At 53.0% G+C, this 22,095-nt stretch overlaps 1 protein-coding gene across 1 annotated transcript in view; it reads right to left on the bottom strand.

Annotated features, from left to right (window-relative positions):
* Positions 1-4,516: 4,516 nt before the first annotated feature.
* LOC141998847 (C-type lectin domain family 2 member D-like) overlaps positions 4,517-22,095 on the bottom strand; it is a gene marked incomplete at its 5' end in the record, with an annotated part of 52,654 nt that continues 35,075 nt past the window's right edge. The window contains one exon of the mRNA XM_074971822.1: positions 4,517-4,823. Coding sequence (XP_074827923.1) covers positions 4,673-4,823 — 151 coding nt within the window. The remainder of the gene's footprint in view (positions 4,824-22,095) is intronic.

Below are 22,095 nucleotides of genomic sequence, written 5' to 3'. Positions count from 1 at the left end.
CTCACTCTGCAGCTTCTCAGGCTCTGCTGGTGGGAACAGCTGCGGGTGGATAAAAGGCAGCCAGGTTCTGTCTGAGATGTGTGCCGCGGAGCTCAAATGGATCTGCCAGAAAGAAGCGGCCGTGATATAAACAGTGCAACTGAGGATCCACATTTGTGTATCTGTAATGTGAAGTACCCCCCTGTTTAGTCTCATGGGTAGGGACCTACCAAATTCACCCATCCAGTTTGGTAAATTTCATGGTCATGAGATTTTTAAAAGTCTTTTAAATTTCACAGTTTTAGCTATTTCAATCTGAAATGTCACCCTGTTGTAACTGTGTGGATCCCATCCCAAGAGAGGGTCAAGGGGGGGGTCTCAAGGCTATTGGGGGAGGGGTGTCATGGTATTGCTCCCCTTACTTCGGCACTGCTCCTGGCAGTGGTGCTACCTTCAGAGCTGGGCTCCCGGCCGGCAGCCACGTAGCTTTCTGCTGCTGGGGGAGGTTCCTGGCGGTGCCTCTGATCTGGCCCTGGGAGCAGCCCATGCAGGGGACGAGGTCCTGTTCCTCCCCAGCCCAGCCAGAACTTGCAGCTAGAGCCTGGCACACGGTAGGAGCCCCTGCCCGGGACGCTCCCAGCCCTGCCCCTCCCCCGTTCCAGGGTCCAGCACTCAGAGGTTACAAAGGCCTGGAGCTGGCGGTTGGCAGGGTTCCCTCCTGACCACCGTGCTCTGGGCAGTTGCTCGCATCACCCACCCATAAGGTTGGCCCTTCCCCCCCCTCCCCCAACCTCCCACCCTCACTTCTGCACTGTTGCTGGCAGCAGTGCTGCCTTCAGAGCTGGGCACCAGACCAGCAGCTGCTGCTCTCTGGCTGCCCAGCTCTGAAGGCAGCGTAGACGTAAGGGTGGCAGTACTGTGCCATATCCCCCCCTCCCCCGCTGAGCCAGATTTCACAGGGGAGACCAGATTTCAGTGTCTGTGATGCATTTTTCATGGTCATGAATTTGGTAAAGCCCTACTCACGGGGCGGGACTGTGGCTTTAGGCAGAGCGGAACTCTGGGCGGTGCTGGGACTCAGGTGCCCCGCGCAGTCACAGTTCCTCTCCTCGGTCCTCCTCACTGGGCTGGGGCCTTGGGGTGTAATTTTTAACTGCCCCAAACCTGCAGTAAGTTAATACCCTGCAATGTACCCGGGGCTGGGAGGCACCTCGCCACCACCTGCCCTTTGCCTGAGGGAGCCTTGTCTGTGCCTGCCAGGGGTCAGCTCCCCAACTCCACTGGCCACACGCACTCGCTGCTGGGCCTGCCCTCACTGCAGGGGAGCAACAGGCCCACTCTGCCCTCAAGCCTTCTGAGCATCAGTCTGGAGCGTCCAGTCCCTGGTCCCCTGGGCACTGGCAGGATTCACAGATTCACTATTTCCAAAGAAACAGTAACATCCTCTGCCCCAGCTTACCAGCTCCAGCTCAGATCACTGCTCCACTTAACACACAGCGCTGCCATAGGCTCACAGAGAAATCACGCCTCAGTTCAACAAAGCCAAGAGTCAAGTGGAAGTGTTGGAAACAAATGGTTACATATAACAAAGTCATAACATGCGTTCTAGAGCCGAGACTGAACTAACAAGATATTCTCCTGTCTAACCAAGTACAGCTCACCCGAAATCCTTGCAGCACTTCACAGCCAGGCAGGCTCGGACCCTTCTTTCATGAGACATGCGTACTGTCAGTTTGTCTCCGAGGGGAAGGATCCAGCATGTCTCTGCACACCGAGAGAGATCAGACCAATCCTTTGTCTTTATGCTTAAATACGACAGATGGACACACACACACAGCCCCCTGCTGTTAATTTCTTCCTGTAGATTTCCCTTTTTTGTGGATTTTGCAATCTAATTTTGCACCTGGCTCAGTGTGCAAAGAGACATCCAACATCAGGCACACAATACACGGATGGCCAGACAGGGAGGTAACCTCAGTTGCCTCCTGTCTGAAAGGAGGATCTGAGGTACATCACCTCCCGTGGCCGGCCTTGACTCCAAGACCTTAAGGGCACCATTGTCAGTCTAGAGACACAGCTCCTTACATAGTATCTGTACAGAGGTCTTGCTCCGATTATGGTGACCATTGGGTTACTGGCCCTTGATACAGACCTCACATGCCCCCTTTGGTGAACTATTATGTAGACCACTGGTTCTCCACCGGGGTACATGTACTCCTGGTGATATGCAGAGGTCTTCCAGGGGATACATCAACTCATCCAGATATTTACCTAGTTTTAAAACAAGCTACATAAAAAGCACTAGCGAAGTCAGTAGAAACTAAAATTTCAGATAGTGACTTTTTTACACTGCTCTATAGCCTATACACTGAAATGGAAGTACAATATTTATATTTCCATTGACTTATTTTATTATATGGTAACAATGAGAACGTCAGCCATTATTTTCAGTAATAGTGGCTGTGACGCTTCTGTATTTTTTGTCTGTTTTTGTAAGCGAGTAGTTTTTAAGTGAGATGAAACTGGAGTTTCACTTTCTAAGTGAGGTGACAAATCAGACTCCTGAAAGAGGTACAGTCATCTGGAAAGGTTTAAAACTACTGATGTAAAGATCAGACCCAGGGGATTCCTGTAAAACCTTCTGTGCTGCCTGCCACTTGGCACCAAGGGGTCCCCGGGTCACATACGTCTTTCCCCCAAACTGCATCTCTGGGCAGGCTCAGCTCCTCTCTCCTGGAAGGAGGGAACTGGAGCCAAGGCCGTGCAGTAGTGCTGTCTGCAGTGTCTTGAGAGAGTGCGCGCCAACCTCAGGGCAGACTGCTGGGAACCAGGGCACAAATCCAGACTGGCTGAGAATTCTAGACATAGATTTCACCAACCAAACATGCAGGGTAACCTCCTCTGGCATCGTAACAGCCTAGCCATGCAGTCCCCTTGGGTACTCCGAGCTGTCTCGCAACCCAGGTGAGCCTGCCTTTGTGAGACAGATGGTCTCTTGCACTCAGAATCACAACAGTATTCAGGTTACTCCCAGTCCCACAGGTCCAGGACCCCCAGGTGAACTGCACCTTAGACATCGCACCAAAGACAGCGCATGTAGCCAGTCTTATTCTAGGATAATTTATTAAAAAAGAAATAAGATTTATTTACAAGGTTAAAGCGGGTGAACATATCTACACAACTCAGCTACAAAGTTTCAAAAAGGTAACAGAAGCATCTATAGCAGTGATGCTCTGAGCTCAGTGGTTCAGGAGCGAAATTAGTGATCAACCTTACCCAAAAGAGCCACAGTAGCGTGAATTCCTTGTTTCATTTACTATAGTACTACTCCTATTTAAACAAGGGAAATATTTAGTTTTTTATATAAATGCTTGCAGCAAATAACTTAGTGGCTAATAACATAGTAAAAGCATCCTGACTGGTTAACAATTAAATCACAGTGTTTTAATATCATGTGCTACAAAGAGCGGCAGGAGACACATTAAAGAGTGACTTGCAGCTCATGAGCCGCAGTCTGTGTATCACTGGTCCATTATAAACTCTGTGTCCTTTAGGGCTAACCCAGGCTAAGCAGCTGGGGATCTCTTGCTTATGCCTAGAAAACCTTGCCCCCCAGCATCAACGAGCTAGATTCAGTTCCTTCTTGTATCCCACCTCCTCCCCTGTGCTCTGAGCTGCTGGAGATCAGCACTTCATACTCCTTAATGCCTTCATTCACTCTCCAGTCTGGTGATTTACACAGTCACAGAGGCTCCCAAAACAAACGCTCCAATATTACCTTACAATGTGGGATACAGAGGTCAGAAGAAATGAGATTAATGCTGCAGCAGCTCACAAGCATTCAATAAAGGCTGAACACAGTCTTATAACGCTAATACCTATCTTAACACACAGGTGAGCCAGCCTGATCCCAGCTGTGTATTTCTCAGGGTCCCCTTGAGACATGGGGACTTTGGCATGACCTGGCACCTGGTCTGTCCGTGTCACACCGATCCCCTCCCTGCCCTTTTCAAGCCCACTGGGCTCCAGGAAGGGAGAGAACAGACATTTCTCCTCTTACTCCTACGTTCCAGGCCCCTCCCTTGGCAGGTGCAGCGCTCTTAAAACTAAAAGTGGAAAATTAAAACCAGATTAAAACGTTCGTGCTTTCATCCAAAAGCAATATCTGGCAACAAAAACCAGGAACGGGTGGTGTAAACTTGCAAACTTCAAAATCAATTGGGTTTTCAAAACACCCCAAAAACTGACCCATAAAAAAATCTTGTTAAAAAGTTGCTGGGGCGGGGGGGGGGGGGATTGAAAACATCCTCCCTCAGCTCTATTCCAGACCATAAAATGGGAATGATGAATATTTTTAAAAGATTCCATAGATAATTTTCTAGAGTAAAAAGCTTCTGTGGGGGAATGTCAGGGCAGTGAAAGCTGAGACTGCTGCCTTGGCTCAGTTAGGCAGAGTTCCTGGTCCAGCTGAGGTAGGCTGGAAAGGCTGGATTTGAGCCGTTCCACTGGCGGAAAAAGAGACGGCGCGGGTGGGGGGACAAGATGTGCAAATAGCATCTCTGGTTTTCACCTGCATCCACAGTGCTCTGCCCAGTGATGCGCAGAGCATTCCCCGATATTCTGGAATTGCTCAGATGTGATCTTGTAAAGAGATCAGTCCCACTTTTCCGGGACTAATTCCACAGTACTCTCCTTATGAGCCCCCTACCACGGCAGCCTCCTGTGCCTGTGTAAATGCATCGCGTTTGGTGCAGATCCAGGGTCTCTCACTGGCACATCGCAAGCTGCTGACCCCATTCGCATCATTCAGATACACGCAGTCTCCTCCTCCTCTTATCACAAACCTGCAAGACAGAAGCCAGGGAGCTGGTGTCAGGTAGGAGTTGGACATTTCCCATCAGTCACAGGCAGGGAGAGACGCTCTCGCACAGTGCAGGGAGCTGCTGCACTCACAGCCCCTCACGATTCCCCTTCCTGCACCTGCCACAGGCCCCAGCTAGAAAGGGGGCAGTGGGGCAGCAAGGCCAGGAAAGGTTCGAAGATCAACTGACCTCCATGGACCATTTATGCCGGGTGGGTATTAATCCAATTCCTACTCTCTCCCCCGCGCCCCCCCCCCCCAGCTGGGTCTGGATGGGCCCCTGCAGGCCCAACCCACCCAAACTGCCCCGGGTGCAGGTTCCAGGTGACTCTCAGCGTGGCGAGGAGCAGCAGTAACGCCGCACAGAGGAGCTGGGTCCCGGGCTCCCTGGACAGTTTACATCAGCACTCAGGCCAGAGGCCTGTCAGGACAGGCTGTATTGCAGGGGGCGGCTGGAGTGAAATGCCAGCAGCACAAACCCGGCGGCCATGGTGTGACCCCAGCCACTCACACAGAGCTTCCCGTGAGAGCTGGAGGCCAGTGCTTCCCACCTGGAAACAGGGTGGAATCCAGGCCCACAGGCAAATCCTCCCCCATGGTCCCATCCTGGCTACTCACAGTAGTCATGTGCTGGGCTGGGAGGAGGCCCAGCACTACTCTTTGGGCAGGCCAGGATCTCCCTGCCCTCAGGCCACCAGCCTCTGGCTCGGGGTGAGATCTGTCCCAGAGAAGGGAGAGCCCAGCCCACAGCCACCTGAGCAGATGGCTGTGGGTGGCTCCCTCACCAACATCACCCCAGAAGAGCTCTGATGGGATGGCAATGATGCACCCAGAGCCTTCTGCTGGGGTGAGCGCCCCCAGGGTGGCAGATTTCAGGGTTAACACCCCACTGAGATGCCTGTTTACCCAGTTCGCGTAAATTGGCGTCACATTAGCTATCCTCCAGTCATCGGGTACAGAAGCGGATTTAAATGATAGGTTACAGACTACAGTTAGTAGTCCTGCAATTTCACATTTGAGTTCCTGGTCCTGGTGACTTGTTACTGTTTAGTTTCTCAATTTGTTCCAAAACCTACTCTAATGACACCTCCATCTGGGACAGTTCCTCAGATTTGTCACCTAAAAAGGACGGCTCAGGTTTGGGAATCTCCCTCACACGCTCAGCCATGAAGACTGCTGCAAAGAATTCATTTAGTTTCTCTGCAATGGCATGGTGCCAGCTGCGGTGTGGACAGACTCCAAACAGGCCTGCTAACAGATGGGCTCATGATGCAATCACAAAGACAGACTGCTGCCGACATCAGGGCATCCTTGCTGGAATATGTGAAAATATCTGACTGGGATCAAACAACAGGTCATCAAGTGACTTGTTTCCTAAGCCTCCTCTGGGCACATTTTCCAGCTTCCCATCAATCGCAAAGGGCTTTTTTAAAAACACCATTCAGCTGTAAGTACACAAGATTGGCCACATGGGTGAGACCAACGGCCCATCTAGCCCAGTGTCCTGTCCTGCGATACTGGCCAGCGGTAGGTGCTTCCGAGGGAATGAACAGAACAGGGTCAGTATCGAGTGATCCATCCCATTCACACCCAGCTTCTGGCAGTCAGATGTTTATGGACACTCAGAGCATGGGGTTGCATCCCTGACCATCCTGGCTAATAGGAACTAGTCGAGCTATCCTCTGTGAACTTGTCTACTTCTTGTTTGAACAGAGTTATACTATTGGCCTTCACAACATCCCCTGGCAACAAGCTCCACAGGTTGACTGTGTGTTGTGTGAAGAAATACTTCCTTTTGTTTGTTTCAAACCTTCTGCCTATTCATTTAATTGTGGCAGGTTTCAGAGTAGCAGCCGTGTTAGTCTGTATTCGCAAAGAGAAAAGGAGGACTTGTGGCATCTTAGAGACTAACCAATTTAGTTGAGCATAAGCTTTCGTGAGCTACAGCTCACTTCATCGGATGCATTCAGTGGAAAATAACAGTGAGTAAATTTATATATACACAGAACATGAAAAAATGGGTGTTTAAAACTATTTCCCCTTGTTTATTTCTCCCCCCGCTCCCCCACTCTTCCTCAGACGCTCATGTTAACTCCTGGAAATGTACTGGAAATGGCTCACCTTGATTATCACTTCAAAAGGTTTTCTCTCTCTCCCCCCACCCCACTCCTCTGCTGGTAATAGCTCATCTTAAGTGATCACACTCCTTACAGTATGCATGTTGAACACCCATTTTTTCATGTTCTGTGTGTATATAAATTTACTCACTGTTATTTTCCACTGAATGCATCCAATGAAGTGAGCTGTAGCTCACGAAAGCTGATTCTCAACTAAATTGGTTAGTCTCTAAGGTGCCACAAGTCCTCCTTTTCTTTTTTCATTTAATTGTGTGACTGCCAGTTCTTGCATTATGTGAAGGAGTAAATAACACTTCCCTCTTCACTTTCTCGACCCCACTCATGATTTTATAGACCTCTTATATCCCCCCCTTAGTCGTCTCCCCTCATATGGAAGCTGTTCCATATCTCTAATCATTTTCGTTGCCTGCCTCTGTACCATTTCCAATTCTCATAGATCCTTTTTGAGATGGGGCAACCAGATCTGCACACAGTGTTCCAGGTGTGGGGGTACCATGGATTTATACAGTGGCATGATGATATTTTATGCCTTTTTCCCTATCCCTTTCCTAACGTTTTTTAAAGGATGCTCGTTTTTTGCCTCTAACCACCTGGCATTTCCCCCCCACACAAGGATGTTAAATTTAATTACATTATGGTCACTATTACCGAGCAGTTCAGCTACATTCCCCACTTGGACCGGCCCCTGTGCTCCGCTTAGGCCTAAATCAAGAATTGCCCCTTCCCTTGTGGGTGCCAGGATTAGCTGCTCCAACAAGCCGTCATTGATGGTGTCTAAAAATCACTTCTCTGCATCCCATCCAGAGGGGACATGTTCCCAGACAATATGGGGATAGTTGAAAACCCCCATTATTATTCGGTTTTCTCCTTTGGTAGCCTCTCAAATCTCTGTAAATTTCACAGTCACCATCCTGGTCAGTAGTATACTCCTGCTGCTAGATTCTTATTCTTCAAGTGTGGAATTCCTGCTGTTAGAGATGCTAGGATACAGTTGGGTTCGTTTAAGATTTTTACTGTACTTTACTCTATGCTTTCCTGGACATATAGTGCCACTCTCCCGCCAGCGTGACCTACTCTGCCGTTCTTTCAGTGCTGATGGTCCAGGGTCAAACCCTGCTATGGGCTCAACCTTAAGACCTGAGGGACCCCATCCTGGAGCATCTTAAAAATCCCACTTCCCAGACTCTGGAACAGGGGCTGCTTTGCTGGGCTCACCTTTCTCCCTCCGTCAGGTTGGCCGATGGGGATAATGAGCCTGGAGATCTCATTCCCGCTGCTCTGAGTGCTGCCCATGTGCACATGACCCAGCTCAGCTCTTACTGTATCCCAGGAACGTCTTCATCTTCTGGGATCCTCATGGCAGCAGTGGGATGATTTAACGGAGTCCCTTAGTAATGGGGCCTTTCTCTCTCTTTTGTTTCAGAGCCAGCGTCCTGGAATTGTCTCATGGTGCGTGGAGTGGTGGGGGTGGTGGGGGTGCTGGTCTCACTATACCTATGTGGGTTTTGAAAAGGTAGAGGGAAAGTGTTTGCCTACCCGCGACTCGTCTTCAGCAAGCTGCTGACTCATCCCTCCCAGCAGCCTGGAAGTCTGTAGGATTCACAGGAATCTGAGCTCCCCGCAGTGTGTGACAGGGATGGGGACTAGGCCCAGGGAATTAGAAACAGGAATCGAGACCCAGCCCTGGAGCATGGTGAAGGAGACCTGCTCATGGAGGACAGACGCTTCACCCAGGAACCCAGAGGAAGGGATCCATTAGGTGGGGACACGGGTGTGGCCCAGGAAACTGGAGTAGCATTGCCAATCCTCCAGGATGACCGGGAGTCTGCAGGAATTAAAGATTAATTTTTAATTAAAGATTATGTCATGTGATAAAATCTTCAGGAATACGTCCAATTAAAATTGGCAACCCTAAACCGGAGTGGGGGGAGGGACCCATTAAATGGAGACAGACTTGGGCTGGGGAACCAGCTAGAAGAGCTGATCCCTCTTACGATGCCCCTCAATGGTGGGGACTAGACTGGGCGAAACTTTTCATCTAAACCTATTTTAGATTCATCAGTTTGCGAATTCATATCCAGTCTGCTGAATTGTTCACGTCCAGCCCCTCCCCCCGTTCTCAAAAAGTCGAAGCATTTCGTTTAGACACTTTCCAAACAAACCATTTTGATTTTTCAGTTTGAAACAATTTTTTGTTTAAAAATGTCCTTCAGTTTTATTTTAAAAATTCAAAATGTTACAACCCTTGAAATGTTCCTGGGTCTTTTTTGTTTTTTTTTAAAAAAGCTTTCTGGTTCATCAAAAATTTGGAAAAATGTTTTGTTCAACCTGAAACCAGTTTTTTTCCATCTTTTTTTTTGGAATGGCCAGTGACCAGAAAATTCTGTTTGCCCAGCTCCAGGGGCGGTTGAGGATTTTAGCGGTTATATTGTGGGTCTGTGAGTCTCCTTGTTGCTCAAAGTTTTCTTACTGTAACAAATTTGTTTGAGACAACGGCAGGATGGGCAAAAGCTTCCTACAAGTGGGGGGGGGGGGCTGCGGGCACCCAAACTGTGGCCTAGCCCCTGTGCCATCCCTTCTCCTTGACATCTGGCCCCCTCAAACCGCCCCTTTCCGAGGCCCCCCCTCTTGCCGCCTTTCTCCCTGAGCCCCCACTTCATGCTCCCCCTTGCACCCAAATCCCCCCCCCACTCCCTTCTCTCCCTCTTCATCCAGTCGCTCACAGTTATGGCCAGTAAAAAGTGGTGGGCCCTGGTCCCCCCTGTTCCGGCACCCCTGGCTGAGAGTGGGAGAGGATGAAGAACTCCTTTCAAATATAACTCCCCCCCCGACCTCAAAAAAGCACAATTTGCCAGCAACAGCAAAACATGCACCTCACCAACCCAGGCCAGTCCCGCTGTGCTGTGTGTGACATTCCCGTCCTGGGGCGGTTTATGTCTCTGAGAATGTGAACCCCGCAGGCCTGGGTGTTTCTCTGCGTCATGTGACCTCAGGGCTCCTGATGAGAGCCCTTGTTTGTATATGTTTCAGTAGCAGACATATTTATCATTCATGGACAGACAGACATTTATTCATAATTAGAACTGGTCAAAAATAGCGGGGGTGGGGAGGGTCATGAAAATTGAAGAAGAAACCACTTCCCCCCCCCATATTCTTCAAACTTATTTGCAAATGTTTTTAATGATCACATTTTTGTTTAGTTTCGGTGGGAAAAACTCCACGTTCTCTCTCAAGTGGGCAGAGAAATCCAAAATGTTTTTTTTAAAAAGGGAACTTTTTTCAAATGATCAATGTAATCCAAAGTGGCATTTTTCGTTCAAAGGTTGCATTGTGAGTGTAAAACCATTTGGAACCAGCTCTATTACTGTATAACAAGATGAGTTTATTTGTCATGCTGCATTGTTTGGGCCAAGTTCCAAGTGGCATTTCAGTTTTTGCACAGCTCTTCTCTTCTTGCGTCTGCACCTCTCATAAGCTGTGGCCTTAATCTCGGCCCTGGAAACCCTTACGTGCATGTTTAACTTTAATGACTGCTGTGAATAATTCCATTTCAATGGGACAACTGTGAGGTCGGGTTTACATTACAGCCCTATATCGGTGTAACTACGTCATTTATTTAGTTTTCTTTCTTTTATATATGAAAGTTATTGAGAGGTTAAAGCAGGTAAAATACATGAACAGGTTCGGACAGTCCAAGTTTGTCAGTGCAAAGTGACAGCAGAGATGTGGGATCTGCTAGTTTTCCAGAAGTCTCTCAGGGTTACCCAGGATAACTTTGGGGATCTCTGTCTTGCATCTGGAATGTTCCCTGAAAGTGTCCAAACAGCTCAGAGATACAGAACCATTCCCTGGATCCATTCTTATAGCTGTCTTCCCCGGAAAGCAGTCTGGCAAGTGTTCCTGTCAGCTCTTTGCTAAGTTATCTGCCAAAACACTAGAGTTTTCAGGTGCCGAAGTAGCCCTTTGAATCATGGTGAAATTATCCTCCCCGTCACCACCAAAATTTGAAATGGTGCCCCTGAGTGCACGGTACCCTACCGTTTTCCCCCATAGGAGCTGCATTAACAGGCAACTCTGCAAGTTCTCTGCATGCCTCTGCAAGTGACCCCCATGCCTCTCCATTTCCTTGGCCACATGTATCCTGTCCCCATGCTGGCGGCTAATCCAGAAAAAGAGGGAAAGAGCTCACCACTGCCACCACCTGAGGGATGTGTTGGGGTGAGATCAGCTGGTCAAAGGAGGCAATAGGGACAGAATCTGAGACTTGAAGCTCCTAGAGTGACCTCTGACCTTTCCAGACCTGCCCTTCAATCAGACACAGCAATTGTAAAGTTGAATGTGATCCTAACTAGACCCATTTTAAACCCTTCACCACATAAGACAAAGCCCGTAGGATTCATCATTAATAATTTATTTCTCCTCCCCTGGCTCCCTGCAGCCACCTTGGAGCTTTCCCTCGTCTCTCCCAGGCTGGGCTCACTTGATTGCAGGAGCTCAGCGGAGGGTCCAGCTTTGCTCTTTCGCTTCCATTCTTCACGTCTTTGGGTGGCTGCATTTGCAACTGAGCAGCCTGATGGAAACACTGAGTCCTCTGTCTCGGCAGGCAGGCCCAGCCGCGAAAGCCAAAGACTCCCTGAGAACAGGGGGAGGTTCGCCTGAATTCTCAGGAATGGAGGCTGGGCCCATAGGGTAGGGTTACCATATTTGAACTTTCAAAAAAGAGGACACTCCGGGGGGGTGGGGGGGGGAGGAGTTGTAACCCTGCCCCCTATCTACTCCTTCCCACTTCCTGCCCCCTGACTGCCCCCCACAGACCTGCCAAACCATACAACCCCCGCTACTCCTTGTCCCCTGATCGCCCCCTCCCAGGACCCTGCTCTCTATCTAAGCCTCCCTTCTCCCTGTCTCCAACTGCCCCCTCCTTTGACCTCCCCAACCTCACTGCCCCCCTCGAACTTCCCCCCTACCTGTTCCCTGACTGCCCCGCCCCCTATCCGCACCCCCGCCCCCTGACAGATCCCCGGGTCTCCCACACCTATCCAACCACTCCCTGTCCTCTGACTGCCCTCGCAGAACCCCCGACCCATCTAACCCCCCCTGATCCCTGCCCCTGACATTGCCCCCAAACCTCTGCCCCATCCAACCCCCCCTGCTCCCTGTCCCTTGTCTCCCCCTACCCCTCTCCATATGCCCACCCCCTGACAGGCTCCCCCCAGAACCCCTCACCCATCCAACCCCTCCTGCTCCCTGTCCCCTGACTGCCCCTTGGGACCCCATGCCCCTTCTCCAGCCCCCCATACCCTGCTGCTCAGAGCAGTGTGTCTGGGGTGCGGAGCCAGACACAGTGCCGCGCTCCCCCGCAGAGCGCGCAGCTCCCCCCCAACCACCCCCAGAGTGCTGCATTGGGAGGGAAATCCCGGTCCTTTGGAGAGTTTTACAAATTCCTCCCGGAGGGCGATTTAAAACCCAAAAAGCCGGACATGGCCGGGAAAATCCGGACGCATGGTAACCCGACCGCAGGGACTCCAGGATCTGCAGCAGCTGCCACCTCTATGGTGAATCCTCCGACTCATCACCAACCAGCTCTTCCCCATTCTGCCAGCCGGCCCCACGGTCTGACCGTGCAGGAGAACAGAAACCCTTTGGGACAGCAGGAGAGTCTCCTCAATGCCGCACTCTTTGCATGGCTTCCCGCGGTCACCGGGAAACACGACTACCCTGCCCCAGCAGTCTCTCAAGGAGCTGCCGGCGCAGTCACTGGGCACCCACTCGTAATGGTCTCGGGCAGTGGCATTGCAGAGGGAGCTGAGCAGACCGTCCCTTCTGTGACTTCCTGAATTCCTGCCAGGATGGATTCTCTTCTGCGCTAGGGAGAGTCCCCGAGGAAAAGCAGCTGTGGTAGGGGAGGGGGCAAGACAAGCACTCCCCCTGTGCCCTTGACTAGCAGGCAAGCAGGACTCTGGGAGCAAAGGCATCGGTGTGTCTTGCTGGGAGAGAAGAGCTGGAGAGCAGAAAAGGGCACTGGAGGAATGTAGAAAAGTCAGTGTCACGGCCGGGTCATGGGCAGCCAGACCTAGTGGTCAGAGGCAGAGTCCACACTCATGAGACAGGAGTCGAGAGTGAGCTGGGTCAGGACACTGGAAGAGCAGGGGCAAAAGACCAAATTGTGTCCAGCACCTCAAGTCAGATGAGTCACCCCGAGTCCGCATGCCAGGAAATCAAGCCTGGGGAGTGGGAGCAGGAACAGCAACACACGGTCCAGAGCCGGGGAGCAGCTCGGGTGTTCATACAGCTTCTTCTTCCTGCTGCTGGTTTAAGGAGGTCCCGGGGGCCGATTAGCTGCTCTGGGACTCTGCCAATAGGAGCCTCAAACTGGGTCTGCACTTCGTCAGTCCTAGATAAGCAGTTTTTCGTAGGCTTCCAGGTGGCATGCTGGAGGGTGGCTGCTCCCAGGAACCCTGCAGACCCGGGTTAATGACCCATGGGTCATGACAGTGAGTGATCTCTCCCCGCTTAAACCTCCTGCACGAAACAGTCTCCAGGGTCCCGGCCGCATCCTCTGAGAATAAAAAAACACAGTCACGATGACAAATAGGCTATGGAACAGGAGTCCCCTCTTTCTTGCAACAGCCCCAAGTGCCCGGAAGAGTGGATGGTTCTTACCTCCAGGAGATGCCTGGGATCTTCCATCTAAGCCTCAATGGGACCCTTGTTTCTTGGTCTGACAGGATGAGATCATCTGTCCCCACTGCTCCCTGCGCTGGGCTGGCTGCAGCACACATTTGTGTAAGAGGCTGGGCCAGAGAGATGTTACAGTCAGGGTCCAGGCAGCCCAGAAGGAGAACAGAGGGTCTGAAACCAGAAGACGAAGCAATCAAATCAGCGGATTCGACAGAGAAGTTTTGTACCCTACAGGGACATCAAAGAAGGTCTGTTAGAAAAGCTGAGATGTTAGTCTGGAAACTTCTAAGGCAAAGATTGTGACTTGTTAAGATTCAGTTTAAGTCACTACAAAGTGTGTTGTGTTTTGTTTCTGTTTGAAATTTGTCTCTTTCTCTTGCTTAGTTTCACTTAAATCTCTTCTTTGTTACTGTGCTTCCCAAAGCACCTCAGCGTTTTGTGTTCGAGTGAAGTGTGAGTCTCCAGCCTACCCAACAGGCTGAGCTGTGCCCTGTCTCTCTGAAGGTAGCGAATAATTTCTGAGCGGTGCTGGGCCCAGAGTCCAAGGGCAGTTCACCAGACATCTCCTGTGAAGCCCAAAGAGACCAAAGGAGCAGGAGAGATTCAGGCCCCACTGACCCATGGGAACTTCCCACAGAAGAGGCTACACAGGGCTCCAGACACAGCCAGCAGGATCCCTCCCACAAGCTGGGCCATGTCCTTCCCCTCCCAGCCCCACAGCTTCCTCTCCACCCCAGCCTCAGGAACCCCTCCCACCTCCCTGCTCTCCCCACCCACTCTCCAATACCAGGCTGTTTCCAGAATGGAAGCAGGTGTGTACCAGAGTTCACTCACCGCTAGATGCTGGCCAGGCCTCGTGTCACCGCTTTCTAGCTGGGCTAGCAACCCCGCTGATACTCACTCTTGCAGTTTGTTGGCTGGGAACTCAGCCCTCCAACCAGGTGACTGGCCTTTACTCCACTCCTTCCTGGGTCGTGCTCCTTCCAAACAAAGTCCAAAAATGTCTTGAACAGAAACAAGGCCTTCCACCCTCGTGGGGAGTTCTCTCTCAGCCTGATTTCAGCTCGGCCTGCCCTTCTTGGGTTTCTAGGGTCTTCTATGTCCCCTTCCTTAGGGACGGTGAGAGAAGCCGGTCCTACCCTGGACTCCAGGGTTTGGCCCAAGGCCGTCGACTGAACAGCTCGCTCTGCTTCTGTACTTTTGCTGCTGTTTCCTCTTGTTTCTTCTCAGGTGGGGCTCACTTGATCATCAATTTGGCCTAGCCCCAGGCTAGGCAGCCATAGGCCAAGCCACCCTCTTAGATACCCTCCTCCTTCAAATCCGGTCCAGCCCAGCTGACAGGTTTGCTGTGGGGATGATGAAACCCCATTGCTGATCAGAAGGAGGTCAGAGTCTGTTCTCTAGGAGCTGAAGGTCCGTTTGTCCTGCTGCGGGAAGTGGAGCTGGAGAGCGGAGATGTTAGGTGAAAGAGACTGCATGATGGAGTTGGAGACTGAGGGATGGGAGCCTCCTCCCACAAACGCTCCCAGGAGAACAGGTTTGAGGAGTTCTCTGGGGAGTCTCTTGCTAGGAAAAGAACAAGGGTGGCACATTGATGGAGATGTCTCTGTCCCAGGGATGGGGGAAGCTCCCAGCCAGCCTATGCAGCAGAGATCCCATTCCCCCAAGAAACCCATATGCCCAAAGAAGTCAATGACTCTTATCTCCATGAGGGAGCGGGGTCTTCCCTCTCAGCCTCTTTGAGACCTACCACTGCTTGGTTTCCTCGGACCAGGGACCTGCCCCCACTGCTCCCTGAGGTGGTTCAGCGTCTGACTGCACCCATCTGGGAGGCTGTCACACACCCCAGGGCCTAGAAGACACGGGGGGAGGAGGCTCCTCTTCATCTCAGACTCGCAGAGTCCAGAGAAGGGCCAAAGGAAGAATAAAGGGCAGGAGATGAAGCTAGCCCTGAACCTCTGTCCCATCCTCACCTCCTCAAATGTGGAGCTTCCTGAGCTTCAGTTGGGCAGACAGTCTGTAGCCCTGACCCAAAGGTCCTTCTGCGCCACATGGGGCAGGAAGATCTCTACCTGGGAGCACGGAGAATGGGATGGGGGTGAGATCAAGGAAAGAGGGGAGGGATATGGGTGTGAGGGAAAGAGCTCCTGCCCCAGATGAAGGAATTTGGGGGGCCGAGGGAAGAACCCGGCTCCACAGAGAGGGGAGAGAATTTCTGTGAGTGCCAGGGGCCTCCATTTCCTCTTCCACTAGCCCCCCATTTACAGTGAGACAGAGCAGTACCTGCAGCAGGGAGTGGGACTTGCTGAACAGGGAGGGGAACCTTTGAGAGCATCAGATGAGCCACAGCCCTTGCAGCACCTCGGGCATCTGGTGCAAGTGCCTGATGATGTGAAGCTGGCACATGACCTTGGCTGTGACATCCTCGTGCTGCAGGGGAACGAGAACATGTCAGAGACGGAGACACTCCCCAGGAATCAGGGAGGATGAAGGGCACCTGGAATCAGCACCATCATTTCCACCCAGCAGCTGTTCATGTCTGAGTGGTGGATTCACCCTCCTGACCCCCAGGATGGAGGCTTGCTGTCCTCTCTAGTGACCTCCAGTGCCAACGCCCCTCCTTGTCGGCTGAACTTCTGCCACCTCCCCATCCGTGACCCTGACAGCTGTTCCACCTCCAACCCACCTGGGGACACCGCTCAAGTTCCTAGAACCCTCTCCTCCACCCCTACCTCCATCCCCACCCAGGTAGGGAAGGGAGGGGGCTCTAGCAGGGTGGCGGGGGGCAGGAGGGATTCTGGCAGCAGTGAAGTGGGATGGGGAGAGGTTGAGACCTTTCCCCAAGTCACCCCAGTGACAAAAGCTGAAGCCACAGGATGGCAGGCCTGGGGAACGGGGCAGGTCAGCAGCCCCGGCTGACTGAATCCTCCCAATCACTCTAGAGCGGGTCCAGCCCTGCCAGCAGCAAGACCCAGCTTCCCACGCCCATGTGCCTCAGCCCTTCCTGCTCAGTCGCCATCACCTGTCAGTCCTTGGCCTCCCAGGCTGCCAGGGAAGGGAGCAACTCTCGATGGTGGCTCAGGTGACATGGACACTAGGCTATGGGGAAATGGGTGCAGCTCTGTGGGGCAGGAAAGGTTCCCAGAGGGCACTTAGGGGACTCTCCTGTCCTTCCCAGGAGTGATAGCAGAGCACCACATCCTAAGAAGAGAAGTCCATGAAGTCCAGAAGTCCCCACTAGGCTCCTTGCCACCAGGCCAGCGAATGGCGATAGGATGGGAATGAGGCCCCGGCCCCCACCTCAAGCTCTTGAGTCGATTGCAGCTGCTTACCGTGACCCCCATCAGTTGCTGGGCTTCCCCCAGGAGGGAGTAGACGAGCACCAGCCCAGCCTGGCTGACACGCAGCAGGGGGTCGTGAATGGCCAGCACTGCAGTCTGCAGGAAGGATCTTTTCTGCCCGATGGAGAAGAATTTTCCAAAGACCTAAAACCAAGAGGACACGAGGCTTGAGCAGATTGCCCACAGCCAGCCTCCAAGTCCCGGCGGTACAATGGCCTCTAGTGCCCCAAAGGGCGGGGAAGAGAGCTGCTGTGGCCAAGGCACTTCATTCCCCAGGAGGCTTTCAGGCTCCCAGGGCTCAGGGAAGCCCCTTTATTAAAAGGTCGCAGATGCTGAGGGACCAAAGCCTCCAGTGGCTCTTTCAGGAGGGCAATTTATGGCAGGGGCCAGGATGGGCTGGAAATGGATCTCTAATGTGTGTGAGCAGGCCCACTCTGCTGTGCAAGGCACAGAGACCACAGGGGACCCTGTGTTGCTTCCAGCAGAGAGATCTCCTGCACCTCAGCGGCTAGAGGAGTGTGTGTGTGTTGTGGGGGGCAAGGGGGTTGGAGCTGACAGACCAAAGGTCTCTTCCCCGCAGCTTAGTGATTTCTCTCGTCACTGGGAATGGCCTCTGCAGCTCCTTGGTTTCTTCACAGGGAATCCAACCTGCAGCCTGACAAGGACATGGAGACTCATGGCCCAGTCCCCATCCCAGACACTCCTCGGGGACTTTTCTTCTGCTGCATCAATTCAGCTTGTGGGAGGCGAGACATGCTCACACAGTCTCTCTCACGGGGCGTCTGTGGAGCAGCGTTCTGTCGATGCCCTTGTCGATCCAGGAGCCACTCCAAGGCCTCCTCTATGATGTTGTGGAAATCACCCATTTCACCTTTGACTCCAGTCTGGGGGCACTGTGTTACGGTGTGTTCGAAGGTTTGGATATTCTCACCACAGTTGTGAGACGGGGGCGGGGGGGTGTCTTTGATTTTCTACTTGTGCAGCAAGTAGCCGCAACTTGGGTCAGTGACAATGTGCTTCTTTGGAACAGTGGCTGAGGTCCAGATACTCTGCCATTCCCTGGCCGGGTCTGGAGACATGAGGGGGGCGCATGTGGTCCATACTGGCTCTGGAGCTCACTGTGTCCCCTACCCAGTTCCCAGGTTGGGGCGTTCTGCTTCCTGACCGGCAATGGAATTGGGCAAAGCCCACCTCCTTTCTCTGCTTCTACAGGGTGCAGGGAATTAAACAAGGGTCTGATCAAGCAATCGTGACTGACTGACTCAGGGCTCTCCTCTCAGACACTTGGCGATCAGCCAGGAGGTCAAGGAGTACAGAGACACCCAGAGCCATAATCCTATATTAACTCACCCACCCGGGGATCCTCCTTATGCCACGTAGCAATGCAGCCATGTAAGACACTCAAATCACGGCAACTAGCGAGGTTCCAATGTGGGACCTTTCGCACCAGCCTGTCCCACTGGTTGCTGGATGAGGAACTCTGAGCTGGAAATAAGGAGTGGGCTCTTTTCCTGTCTCCAGGAGGCATCCGCTGCAGGGAACCCAGCCAGCCACACTCCCTGAGCTGTCTCATGCCCTGGCACAGTGCCCTTACCTCCCCCACTCTGGCTGTATTCTTGTAGCCCAAGAGCCTTCTGTCCTGGTGCCAGTCATAGGACCAGAGATCTTCCGCGTCATGTATGGTCAGGCCTGGAAGAGAGAGAGAGAGAGAGAGAGAGACTTTTCTCATTCTGGTTGCAGTTTCTGTGTCCTTCCAATCCCATTGGTGGCTGCACAGTGGAGTGGAGAAGAACAGAGGCAGAGAGAGACTTGTCCTCCAGCTGGGGTCAGTCTGAGAGAAATGGTCTGGGGTCCCATTATCCACCTGTGGTCACTCATAGTCCCCTATTGGGTTCCGTCTCCCAGCTGGATTCCTTACCCCTCTGTTGGAGCAGCAGTTGGTAGAGCCGGTAAGTCCCCTCCCTGGCCTGCCGGCTGATGTCCTTGTCTGGATCGCTGACAAATAGAGCCAGCTGGGCCACATGGTGACCCATCCTAGGGAACTCAGCTGAGATCTAATGGAAGGGAGAGGAGAGGGGACTCCATCAGCACTTTCCTCTCAGCTCCCCTGGGCCAGAGGGATCCTTCCCCTTAACCCCTCTGCAGGAGATGCTGGGGGAGAGGAGCTTGAGATCGACCCTTCATTTGCTCTGCTGCCAAGGGAGCCCGGAGCTGCTTTGGGATGCCAAGCAGGGGCTGGAGCATGGTCCCCTTAAAGGCCCAGGGACAACACTGAACCAGGACAAGAAGAACTTGACTCAAGCCTAGCTCAGTCCCTGCTCTCACTCTGCCTCCCCATGAAGTAACCTCCTAAGCCACAGCCCCGGCAGCAGCAGATCCTGCAGCCCGCTGGAGCCAGCCCGCCTCCGCCTGGAGCCAGCAAGCTGGGCTTGGAGCTCACTTACGTCAAACTCAGCGAGGGTGACTGTGTATCTCAGCAGGGCTGTGCTGCTCCTGATAGCCCTGGCTCGCTCCTGCGACACCCTGGACACGACCCACAAGTTGACATGCTGTGGGGAAAGGAGGCAGGTCAGACTCAGTGGCCAGGTGCACCTGCTTTGCAAATGAGCCCCACGCCCCCAGCCCCAGGGGCCTGAGACATTCTGTGCAGGGGGGAATAGCTGAGTCATTGATGGCAGAGCTTTAGAAGGGGATTCTTTCCCCCAGGACGCAGCTTGTACCCTGCAGGTCACAACTTCTCAGCGTCTCTCTAGATTGGGACAATGTTTGGGGTCGGGGCTGGTCCCATCCTTCCAGAACTCCTGATTCCTGAACAGTTCACCAGAAAGGAGACTGAACCCTCGGCCCTTCCCTGCTACGAAAATCCTTGCGGGGATGTAGGGAGTGACTGAGAACACAATCCCCCCAGGAATTTCAGAGCAGATAAGAGGGAAGGGCTGATTCCCTGGGAACCTCCTGTTTCTGTAGGAAGGAGCCTGTGCCTCTTCTCTGAGAACCGTCTCCCAGATCTCATGGGGTGTGTGTGTTGGAGGGGTGGGGGAAGGGTGGGTTTTCAGACTGTCACTCCCCAAGAAAGCCAGGAGCCCTGTGCTTAGTGCTCAGCAGAACCAGGCAGAGCTCTGGCTTGAAGTCCCAGCTCCTTCCTCTGTCCCTCAAGAAGGAAGGACCTGACACTGCATTGCACTGAGCTCCCCAACCAAGGACAGCCCACTGGGGACCCAGCTAGGAGGACAGAGTAGAAAATGGATCTTCCAGTCTCTCCTTACCAGTCTTCCAAAGAGTTACGGTCAAATGGGGCTCACCTCCAAGATGAAGTGGAGCCTGTCTGTGTCTGGGGACTCTGCCAGCAGGTTCCCCAGCATGGCATCCAGAACCTCTGGGATGACTTTGTGCAGAGCCTGCAAAGCATGGGTCAGAGTTAGCGAACCTGGGCCTACACCTGCCACAGGATGGGAAGAGGGGTCTCTGGGAAGCACTGGGGAGACTCCCAAACACATCTCCTGGCCTCTCTCCTTCACATCCCACTGCATACAATTCCCAAGAATTGATGACCCCTGGACCTTTGATCCATGAGCTTAGCAGGTCTCTGCAGAGGACCTTGTAGGCAGAAGAGTATGAAACAGCCAAGTTGCCATGCATGGAAGCTGGGCTTCTGGGCAAAACACGGCTTATGAAAGAAAGAAAGAAAGAAAGAAAGAAAGAAAGAAAGAAAGAAAGAAAGAAAGAAAGAAAGAAAGAAAGAAATCCCCCAGGGAGGGGTAATCTCTTCCCTGCTGGAGGGAAGGATCCAACCCTGCAGCTTGTTCCATCTCCGCCACCCCACCCCTAAATCTGGAGCTCCAGCGAATCAAGGGAGCAGGGACCAAGGACTACTCTGGAAAAGTAAGAGGATGGAGGAGGAGGAGGTACCTGGATGTCGGTGGTGTCCTTCTCCGTGCCCAGGGTGAAGACGGAGTGAAGGGCAGCTCGCAAGAGGTGGGTCTCTAGGGCTGGCTCCAGGGCAGGTTTCATGGTGCTGGCAAGAGAGAGGAGCTGGTATTAGACTGTGCAGTACGGGCGTGGGACTGTCGCCAACACGGACACCAAGCCACAGGGATAGAGGCACAGGCTGGCGAGAATGGAAACTGAGGCACTTAGCTAGGGAATGACAAGGCCAAGGCGTCCCAGACAGACAGTGGCAGGACAGGAATAGCTCCTGTTCCCTGGAGCCTGCTGCCCCTCCTGTATCTGAGCCGGGGAGTGAGCCCCTCCCCAAGGCCCCTGTCATATTATGGGAGTGAAAAGAACAGCCCTGCCAGGAGAGAGTGACCCTTCCCACCCCACCATGTCTGCCAGAGGCGCCACTCTTGGGAGGTGACCTGGGAGGGACAGTGACGGTGACTCCCAGCCTTGGGCCTGAGCAGCACTGGGGTGAGGGGAGCCGGCCGGGTTGGGGGTGGGGCTGTCTCAGTACCAGAGGTTACCCACTGCAGCCAGGGAGTGGGCGAGGATGGCGCTGGGTGACGAGTCATCGGGAAGCTCCTCGATGAGCTCCTGTGAGATGCGAAGGAGACAACGGAGCATGTGAGATTCAGGCCCGACTCACACCTCCCAGTGAGGAGATGACACAGCCAGTGCCCCACATGGCCAGCAGGATCCCCCACCACCTCCCGCTCCTCCCATTCCTTCCTGCCCATCAGACTTGTCCCCCTTCCCGGATTCCTGCAAAGCTCACTCCCAATCCCCTTCTCTCCTCCTCCCTCTCAAAACTGCCCCCATTCAGCCCCATCCCGATGACTGAGCTGGGACCATGTGATTCCTTGGCCCCCACTCTCAGCTGCCCTTCAGCCCCACAATTCCCCCCCTGCCCACTACTGACCAATCTCACAATTTCTCCCTTCTCTTATCCCAAGTCTTGAACCCCAGCAATCCTTGTCCTCTGCTGCCCCCTCCAACACCACCCAGCCCCCACCCATTAGCCCGGCCATACCCCTGCCAATCCCGTGTCTCTCTCCTCCCTCCAGCTGCCATATGGCGTGTCTCACTCACCACGATCCTCTTCACCACAGCCGCCTTGCAGCAGCGCGGCTCCAGCGTGTCCTCCCCTCTCTCCCGT

This window comes from Natator depressus, chromosome 14, assembly GCF_965152275.1.
Source record: "Natator depressus isolate rNatDep1 chromosome 14, rNatDep2.hap1, whole genome shotgun sequence".
Taxonomy (NCBI): Eukaryota; Metazoa; Chordata; order Testudines; family Cheloniidae; genus Natator; species Natator depressus.
Note: the sequence above shows the minus strand (reverse complement) of the source record. Positions and strands in the feature narration are given on the sequence as shown.